We start from the raw sequence: 10,389 nt of genomic DNA, 5'->3' as shown, positions 1-10,389 counted from the left end.
TTGTCCCCCTTCTCTAGCTGGGGAGAGCTGACTCAATCTTCAGAAATTCATGTAGCTTTCCACGACAGATCAGTGAAGGTGATTGGCCTGAGATAAGGGCCAAGTCCTTATTGGCCCTAGAGTGCCAGACCTCAGGCCTACGTGTTAAATGGTTGGCCAGTGCCAAAATAATGGGTGGAGCCCTGGGGCTGTATTAGATGGTGGGAGGAGCAATCCTTCCCAGCAATAAGTTGGAAAAACTAAATTTCATCAGTGTGTCTTGGGAGTGTATTAGGAACAGGGCCGCAAGCCCGTATCCTCGGGGCTGAGGGCAGCCATCAACATCGTGGCCGTAGTGCGGGTATTTAAGGTAGAGTAGCACTTGAGTTTCGTGTCCTCGGTAAATATCCATTGTGCCTCTAGGGAAATAGAATAGGTGATGTGTTCAAATTGTCTTAATTTACGTTTCATAAAATAAATTGTATAGCTTGTCCAGTGGTATTCACTAACTCCCCTTTGATATATTTTGCTACTTTGTCATTTTTTAGGTGTTGTATTGGAAGCCCCCCAGGTTCTCCTAACAATAAATCGATACTAAAGTTGCCCTTGGATTTAAATTAGTAACGTAAATTACACAAACTAATTTTCCAAAATTTATTACTGAAATTCATATTACCCGGAGTCCCAGGATTACTGATTCCTTGCCTTCCTGGGGGATCGGTGATTGACACATTCAGGTATGGTTGGTCAGGAAGGTGGTGGCAGTGTAAATGTGTTTTGTTATTGTTTCTTTTAACTAATAACCCTTGTCCTTGGTGTATCTTCCTCATTTAATATTCCTCTTACATACGTGGCAGTCCAGTGAGGGGTCATACTGGACTGTAACAGTGTTAAGCTGGGGTATTGAGTGAAGAGACAGAGATGTGCAACAGAGAGCGTATATTACGATCACGAGAGATAACAAGATAACAGGATTAATACTGGGGAACATTGGGTTATTGGGTTATTACAATAGAGGCCGCGGTTATTACGGCAGGGTAAGCGGTTATTACAGTCTGGTCTCACCAACAATGAGACAGTCTGGTCTCACCAACAATGAGACAGTCTGGTCTCACCAACAATGAGACAGTCTGGCCTCACCAACAATGAGACAGTCTGGTCTCACCAACAATGAGACAGTCTGGTCTCACCAACAATGTGACAGTCTGGTCTCACCAACAATGAGACAGTCTGGTCTCACCAACAATGAGACAGTCTGGTCTCACCAACAATGAGAGAGTCTGGTCTCACCAACAATGAGACAGTCTGGTCTCACCAACAATGAGACAGTCTGGTCTCACCAACAATGAGACAGTCTGGTCTCACCAACAATGAGACAATCTGGTCTCACCAACAATGAGACAGTCTGGTCTCACCAACAATGAGACAGTCTGGTCTCACCAACAATGAGACAGTCTGGTCTCACCAACAATGAGACAGTCTGGTCTCACCAACAATGAGACAGTCTGGTCTCACCAACAACTGTCACATACAGATCATCGCCACCTGAACCTAAACACATAAAGTAACTTAACATAACATTGAACATAATGATAGTAATTTATTTATGAGAACAAACCTGTTTTAATACACAATATGTTAAGTGTGACGAAGGAGTCTCTAGGGGGCGGGGGCGCTACACGGAGCCTGGCCTGAGGACAGTCATGCTCCGGCAGGTGTGGAGAGTGGCCCAGTCAGTCATGCTCCGGCAGGTGTGGAGCCTGGCCTGAGGACAGTCATGCTCCGGCAGGTGTGGAGAGTGGCCCAGTCAGTCATGCTCCGGCAGGTGTGGAGCCTGGCCTGAGGACAGTCATGCTCCGGCAGGTGTGGAGAGTGGCCCAGTCAGTCATGCTCCGGCAGGTGTGGAGAGTGGCCCTGACAGTCATGCTCCGGCAGGTGTGGAGAGTGGCCCTGACAGTCATGCTCCGGCAGGTGTGGAGAGTGGCCCTGACAGTCATGCTCCGGCAGGTGTGGAGAGTGGCCCTGACAGTCATGCTCCGGCAGGTGTGGAGAGTGGCCCAGACAGTCATGCTCCGGCAGGTGTGGAGAGTGACCCAGACAGTCATGCTCCGGCAGGTGTGGAGTGTGGCCCAGACAGTCATGCTCCGGCAGGTGTGGAGAGTGACCCAGACAGTCATGCTCCGGCAGGTGTGGAGAGTGGCCCTGACAGTCATGCTCTGGCAGGTGTGGAGAGTGGCCCAGACAGTCATGCTCCGGCAGGTGTGGAGAGTGACCCAGACAGTCATGCTCCGGCAGGTGTGGAGTGTGGCCCAGACAGTCATGCTCCGGCAGGTGTGGAGAGTGACCCTGACAGTCATGCTCCGGCAGGTGTGGAGAGTGGCCCTGACAGTCATGCTCCGGCAGGTGTGGAGAGTGGCCCTGACAGTCATGCTCCGGCAGGTGTGGAGAGTGGCCCTGACAGTCATGCTCCGGCATGTGTGGAGAGTGGCCCAGACAGTCATGCTCCGGCAGGTGTGGAGAGTGACCCAGACAGTCATGATCCGGCAGGTGTGGAGTGTGGCCCAGACAGTCATGCTCCGGCAGGTGTGGAGAGTGACCCAGACAGTCATGCTCCGGCAGGTGTGGAGAGTGGCCCTGACAGTCATGCTCCGGCAGGTGTGGAGAGTGGCCCAGACAGTCATGCTCCGGCAGGTGTGGAGAGTGACCCAGACAGTCATGCTCCGGCAGGTGTGGAGTGTGGCCCAGACAGTCATGCTCCGGCAGGTGTGGAGAGTGACCCAGACAGTCATGCTCCGGCAGGTGTGGAGTGTGGCCCAGACAGTCATGCTCCGGCAGGTGTGGAGAGTGGCCCAGACAGTCATGCTCCGGCAGGTGTGGAGAGTGGCCCAGACAGTCATGCTCCGGCAGGTGTGGAGAGTGGCCCAGACAGTCATGCTCCGGCAGGTGTGGAGAGTGACCCAGACAGTCATGCTCCGGCAGGTGTGGAGTGTGGCCCAGACAGTCATGCTCCGGCAGGTGTGGAGAGTGGCCCAGACAGTCATGCTCCGGCAGGTGTGGAGAGTGACCCAGACAGTCATGCTCCGGGAGGTGTGGAGAATGGCTCAGACTGTCATGCTCCGGGAGGTGTGGAGAGTGGCCCAGACAGTCATGCTCCGGGAGGTGTGGAGAGAGGCTCAGACAGTAATGCTCCTGCAGGTGTGGAGAGTGGCCCAGATAGTCATGCTCCGGCAGGTGTGGAGAGTGGCCCAGACAGTCATGCTCCGGCAGGTGTGGAGAGTGTCCCAGACAGTCATGCTGTGGGACGATTAGTAAGCTCTTGGCCTCATCCGTCAGGTACCGGCTGTTGTCAAGTACATTGTATCCGTCAACACTGTACTTTACAGTGGTTCTTCTGAAAGATACTTATTTGTAAACTGAACTCCAAGTAAATCACTTCCTATTGCGTCGGCCTTTACTCATTGTTCCTTTACACGGCTTTTCCTCCAATCTTCCATTCTCTCAAGTTCCAGGTTTTCTTGTAATTAATATATTTCATGTTAGATAATTGTATATAGTACACATAACAGCTTCGTCGTACTCAGTATATGCATATACTGGGCGTTATACTGGACACTCTCACAAGTGGTGTGTTGACAGCCAACTCGGCACTCGCTTCATACCTCTCGCACACACAGCAACTCGGCACTCGCTTCATTCCTCTCGCACACACAACAACTCGGCCCTAGCTTCATACCTCTCGCACACACAGCAACTCGGCACTCGCTTCATACCTCTCGCACACACAGCAACTCGGCACTCGCTTCATTCCTCTCGCACACACAACAACTCGGCCCTAGCTTCATACCTCTCGCACACACAGCAACTCGGCACTCGCTTCATACCTCTCGCACACACAGCAACTCGGCACTCGCTTCATACCTCTCGCACACACAGCAACTCGGCACTAGCTTCATACCTCTCGCACACACAGCAACTCGTCACTCGCTTCACACAGCGTTAGACTAGCACTAGCGTCAGGCTGGCAGTAGCGGTAACTTGATACTACAGCAAGGTTAGTATTAACGTCAGGCTGGCACTTGCGACAGGCTGGCCCTGGCGTCAGGCTAACACTAGTGTCAAGCTTTCACTAGCGTCAAGCTTTCACTAGCGTCAGGCTGGCACTATCATCGGGCTGGCACCAGCGCCAGCCAGGCCTTATCGTCAGGCTGGCACTAACGTCATGCTGGCACAAGCGTCAGACAGGTACTAGCATCAGGCTGGCACTAGCGTCAGGCTGGCACTAGCATGAGTCTGGGACTAGCGTTAGACAGGCAGAAGTGTCCGGCTGGCTCAAGCGTCAGACTGGCAGAAGTTTCAGGTTGGCACTACCGTCAGACTGGCAGAAGCGTCAGGCTGGCAGAAGCGTCAGGCTGGCACTAGTGTCAGGCTGGCACTAGTGTCAGGCTGGCACTAGCGTCAGACTGGCAGAAGTTTCAGGCTGGCTCTAGCGTCAGACTGGCAGAAGTTTCAGGCTGGCACTAGCGTCAGACTGGCAGAAGCGTCAGACTGGCAGAAGTTTCAGGCTGGCACTAGTGTCAGACTGGCACTAGTGTCAGGCTGGCTCTAGCGTCAGACTGGCAGAAGTTTCAGGCTGGAACTAGCGTCTGACTGGCAGAAGCGTCAGGCTGGCACTAGCTCCAGGCTGGCACTAGCACCAGGATAGCACTAGCTTCAGGCTGGCACTAGCGTTAGGCTGGCACTAGCATCAGACTGGCAAAAGCTTCAGGCTGGCACTAGCGTCAGACTTACAGGAGCGTCAGGCTGGCACTAGCATCAGGCTGAGACAAGCGTCTGGCTGACACTAGCGTCAGGGTGGCTCTAGAGTCAAGCTGGCACCAGCGTCAGGCTGGCACTAGCATCAGGCAGGCACTAGCATCAGGCTGGAACTAACATCAGGCTGGCACTAGTGTTAGGCTGGCACTAGCGCCAGGCTGGCACCAGCATCAGGCTGGCACAAGTGTCAGGCTTGTACTTGCGTCAGACTGGCATGGCATCAGGCTTGTACTTGCATAAGGCTGGTAATAGCATCAGGCTGGCACAAGTGTCAGGCTTGTACTTGCGTCAGACTGGCACTAGCTTCAGGCTGGTACTAGCGTCAACAGGCACTAGCGTCAGGTTGGTACTTACGTCAGGCTGCTACTAGCGTCAACAAGCACTAGCGTCCGGCTGGTACTAACGTCAGACTGTCTCTAGCGTCAGGCTTGTACTAGCGTCAGGCTGGCACTAGCGTCAACAGGCACTAGCATCAGGCTGACACTAGCATCATGCTGGTACTAGCGTCAGGCTGGTACTAGTGTCAGGCTGGTACTAACGTCAACAGGCACAAGCATCAGGCTGGCACTAAGGTCAGGCTGGTACTAGCGTTAGGCTGGCACTAGCGTCAGGCTGGCACTAGCGTTATGCTGGTACTAGCGTCAGGCTGGTACTAACGTCAACAGGGACTAGCGTCAGGCTGGTAATAGCGTCAGGCTGATACTAGCGTCAGGCTGGCACTAGCGTCAGGCTGGCACTAGCGTCAGGCTGGCACTAGCGTCAGGCTGGTACTAGCGTCAGGCTGGTACTAGCGTCAGGCTGGTACTTGCGTCAGGCTGGTACTAGCGTCAAGTTTGTACTAGCGTCACCAGGGGCTAGCGTCAGGCTGGTACTTGCGTCAGGCTGGTACTAGGGTCAGGCTGGTACTAGCATCCGGCTGGTAGAAGCGTCAGGCTGGCACTAGCATCAAGAGGGACTAGCGTTAGGCTGGTTCTAGCGTCATCAGGCATTAGCGTCAGTCTATAACGAGCATCATGCTGGTACTAGCGTCAGACTGGCATTAACGTCAGACTGGCATTGGCGTCAGCCTGGCATTAGCGTCAGACTAGTACTATCGTCAGGCTGGTACTAGCGTCAGGGTAGCAGAAGCGTCATGCTGGCACTAGCGTTATGCTGGTACTAGCGTCAGGCTGGTACTAACGTCAACAGGCACTAGCGTCAGGCTGGTAATAGCGTCAGGTTGATACTAGCGTCAGGCTGGCACTAGCGTCAGGCTGGCACTAGCGTCAGGCTGGCTCTAGCGTCAGGCTGGTACTAGCGTCAGGCTGGTACTAGCGTCAGGCTGGCACTTGCGTCAGGCTGGTACTAGCGTCAAGTTTGTACTAGCGTCACCAGGGGCTAGCGTCAGGCTGGTACTTGCGTCAGGCTGGTATTAGGGTCAGGCTGGTACTAGCATCCGGCTGGTAGAAGCGTCAGGCTGGCACTAGCATCACGAGGGACTAGCGTTAGGCTGGTACTAGCGTCATCAGGCATTAGCGTCAGTCTATCACGAGCATCATGCTGGTACTAGCGTCAGACTGGCATTAACACAGACTGGCATTGGCGTCCGCCTGGCATTAGCGTCAGACTAGTACTAGCGTCAGGCTGGTACTAGCGTCAGGCTGGCAGAAGCGTCAGGCTGGCACTAGCGTCAACAGGGACTAGCGTCAGGCTGGCACTAGCGTCGAGTTGTTACTAGCGTCATGCTGGTACTAGCGTCAGGCTGGTACTAGAGTCAGGCTGGCACTTGCGTCAGGCTGGCACTAGCGTCAACAGGGACTAGCGTCAGGCTGGCACTAGCGTCGAGTTGTTACTAGCGTCATGCTGGTACTAGCGTCAGGCTGGTACTAGAGTCAGGCTGGCACTTGCGTCAGGCTGGCACTAGCGTCAGGCTGGCACTAGCGTCAGGTTGGCACTGGCGTCAGGCTGGCACTAGAATCAGGTTGGTATTTGTGTCAGATTGGTACTAGCGTCAGGCTGGCACAAGCGTCAACTGGAACTAGCTTCAGGCTGGTACCAGCGTCAGGCTAGTACTAGCGTCAGGCTGGCACTAGCGTTAGGCTGGCACTAGCGTCAGGCTGGTACTAGCGTCAGGCTGGCAGAAGAGTCAGGCTGGCATTAGCGTCAACAGGGACTAGCGTCAGGCCGGTAATAGCGTCAGGCTGGCACTAGCGTCAGGCTGGTTCTAGGGTCAGGCTGGTACTAGCGTCAGGCTGACAGAAGCGTCAGGCTGGCACTAGCGTCAACAGGGACTAGCGCCAGGCTGGTAATAGCGACAACAGGCACTAGCATCAGGCTGGTACTAGCGTCAGGCTTGTACTAGCGTCAGGCTGGTAATAGCGTCAGGCCGGCACTAGCGTCAGGCTGGTACTAGCGTCAGGCTTGTACTGACATCAACAGGCGCTATCGTCAGGCTGGTACTAGCGTCAGGCTGGTACTAGGGTCAGGCAGGTACTAGCATCCGGCTGGTAGAAGCGTCAGGCTGGCACTAGCATCAACAGGGACTAGCGTCAGGCTGGTACTAGCGTCAGGCTGGTACTAGCATCAGGCTGGTACTAGCGTCAGGCTGGTACTAGCGTCAACAGGCACTAGCGTCAGGCTGGTACTAGCGTCAGTCTATCACGAGCATCAGGCTGGTACTAGCGTCAGGCTGGAACTAACATCAGGTTTGAACTAACATCAGTCTGGCACTAGCGTCAGACTGGCATTAACGTCAGACTGGCATTTGCGTCAGGCTTGCATTAGCGTCAGACTAGTACTAGCGTCATGCTGGCACTAGCGTCAGGCTGGTACTAGGGTCAGGCTTGCAGAAGCGTCAGGCTGGTACTAGCGTCAACAGGGACTAGCGTCAGGCTGGCACTTGCGTCAAGTTGTTACTAGCGCCATGCTGGTACTAGCGTCAGGCTGGTACTAGAGTCAGGCTGGCACTTGCGTCAGGCTGGAACTAGGATCAGGTTGGTACTTGCGTCAGATTGGTACTAGCGTCAGGCTGGCACAAGCGTCAGGCTGGCACTAGCGTCAGGGTGGCACTAGCATGAGTCTGGGACTAGCGTTAGACAGGCAGAAGTGTCAGGCTGGCTCTAGCGTCAGACTGGTAGAAGTTTCAGGTTGGCACTAGCGTCAGACTGGCAGAAGCGTCAGGCTGGCACAAGCGTCAGGCTGGCACTAGTGTCAGGCTGGCACTAGTGTCAGGCTGGCACTAGCGTCAGACTGGCATAAGTTTCAGGCTGGCTCTAGCGTCAAACTGGCAGAAGTTTCAGGCTGGCACTAGCGTCAGACTGGCAGAAGCGTCAGACTGGCAGAAGTTTCAGGCTGGCACTAGTGTCAGACTGGCACTAGTGTCAGGCTGGCTCTAGCGTCAGACTGGCAGAAGTTTCAGGCTAGCACTAGCGTCTGACTGGCAGAAGCGTCAGGCTGGCACTAGTGTCAGGCTGGCACTAGTGTCAGACTGGCACTAGCTCCAGGCTGGCACTATCACCAGGTTAGCACTAGCGTCAGGCTGGCACTAGCGTTAGGCTGGCACTAGCATCAGACTGGCAAAAGCTTCAGGCTGGCACTAGCGTCAGACTTACAGAAGCGTCAGGCTGGCACTAGCATCAGGCTGAGACTAGCGTCTGGCTGACACTAGCGTCAGGCTGGCTCTAGAGTCAGGCTGGCACCAGCGTCAGGCTGGCACTAGCATCAGGCAGGCACTTGCATCAGGCTGGAACTAACATCAGGCTGGCACTTGTGTTAGGCTGGCACTAGCGCCAGGCTGGCACCAGCATCAGGCTGGCATTATCATCAGGCTGGCACAAGTGTCAGGCTTGTACTTGCGTCAGACTGGCACTGGCATCAGGCTTGTACTTGCATCAGGCTGGTAATAGCATCAGGCTGGCACAAGTGTCAGGCTTGTACTTGCGTCAGACTGGCACTAGCTTCAGGCTGATACTAGCGTCAACAGGCTCTAGCGTCCGGCTGGTACTAACGTCAGACTGTCTCTAGCGTCAGGCTTGTACTAGCGTCAGGCTGGCACTAGCGTCAACAGGCACTAGCATCAGGCTGACACTAGCATCATGCTGGTACTAGCGTCAGGCTGGTAATAGTGTCAGGCTGAGTAGTGAATAAGGAGACAGATTGAGGTAAAAAAATTTCAAACACGGTTGGGCACTTCCATGCCGACTTGACCCTGTTGGGCCAGAACGTCCATTCCTCTTATTTGGGTGGTTAGGTTAGGACACAGTCAGCGCGCTCCTGGCTGGCTGGCGGTGGTCGGGTGGTGGTCCCCCCTGGGGTCCCGGGGGGACCACCACCAATGGTGTACCTGAGGAACTGGTGCCCTTTCCTAACCTGTTTTCTTGAACGATTCGTCTCGAGCTTTTAAGATGAGTCTAGGGCCTCAAGGAGGGGGTCTCTACTTATGAGAGGTACCGAGGATGAATGTACAATAGTTGGAAACCAAAAAAATGCACTGGTGAAAGGCATATAAACGTTTTTTTGGAGTATTTAATGGCGCTAGTATATGTGTGCGTGTGCGTGTTTTTTTTTATGTAAATACAATATATCTGGGTTTTTTAATTCCTGCTGAGAAGTGTATCTGAAATAAAGGGTTTTGTCTTTACATTTGGTAAGGTTTCAATAATCAGGTAAAAAATAAAAATGAGAAAGACTCGAGTTATATTTTTTCATTTACTCCAGATTATTGTCCCCATTTTCTCTATATTCCGTTTCACAGAAAACATCTTCACGGGCGGTCGAGTCCCGTTTTCGTCTATGGGGAAACTCAGATAATTGACAGAAAAAAATATATGCAAGTTCCATTTTTATTTCCAAACACTGGATAGTTTAATTATTAAGATCGGGAGTTTGCTTATTATTCAGATCTGGGAAACAACAACGTATTATTATTTCATGTTTTTTTTTCATCCAAACATATAGAAACAAGTATTTATGTTTTAATTTTAGAGGAAAGAACATTATCAAATATTTGTTTTGTTTTTGTTTTTTCATAGGAAAGAGCAAACATCAGAAAAGACATAATTCATTCATTCATTCAGTATTATAGATATTCCCCCCACCGGTAAATTAAAGACATTATTTATTTTCATCGTTAGTTCTTTTTTTATTGAACAAATAAAAAACCTACAATACACATAACTACAATATATATATATATACGCACACACACACACACACACACACACACACACACACACACACACACACACACACACACACACACACACACACACACACACACACACACACACACAACTGCATTAATGTTAAGCTAATTTTTTTTCGGGCAACACCCAAGGTTGGTTTTAATGGTCAATGGAGGCAGTCGCAGGTGGCAAATTGCTTTTTAATGCGCACGTGCCCCAAACTGGCGATCTCCCAGGGACCTTTCAAAGATAATTACCAGTACAGGTAGTTGCCAGTGACGAGCTGCCCTCTGGGGTCAATTTTAAGTAGTTATCCTCGGGGGAGGGGGAGTGGTTGTGCTCCACATCAGAACCCCAGGTATCCACAGTCTCACACTGCCTCGCCACCAACACACGGCCAGATGGTTCGCAACCTAATCAAATGCGTCCAATGCGG

At 52.6% G+C, this 10,389-nt stretch overlaps 1 protein-coding gene across 1 annotated transcript; it reads right to left on the bottom strand.

The window, feature by feature from the left end:
• Positions 1 to 1,860: 1,860 nt before the first annotated feature.
• LOC123769115 (repetin-like) lies at positions 1,861 to 4,200 on the bottom strand. The gene is made up of 2 exons (XM_045760065.2): positions 4,196 to 4,200; positions 1,861 to 3,370 (listed from the first exon to the last, which is right to left on the bottom strand). The coding sequence occupies exons 1-2, from the start codon at positions 4,198 to 4,200 to the stop codon at positions 1,861 to 1,863; spliced, it is 1,515 nt and encodes a 504-aa protein (XP_045616021.2).
• Positions 4,201 to 10,389: the final 6,189 nt, after the last annotated feature.

This window comes from Procambarus clarkii, chromosome 64, assembly GCF_040958095.1.
Source record: "Procambarus clarkii isolate CNS0578487 chromosome 64, FALCON_Pclarkii_2.0, whole genome shotgun sequence".
NCBI classification, from domain to species: domain Eukaryota; kingdom Metazoa; phylum Arthropoda; class Malacostraca; order Decapoda; family Cambaridae; genus Procambarus; species Procambarus clarkii.
The sequence above is the reverse complement of the archived record's forward strand: the minus strand, read 5'-3'. Positions and strand labels throughout refer to the sequence as shown.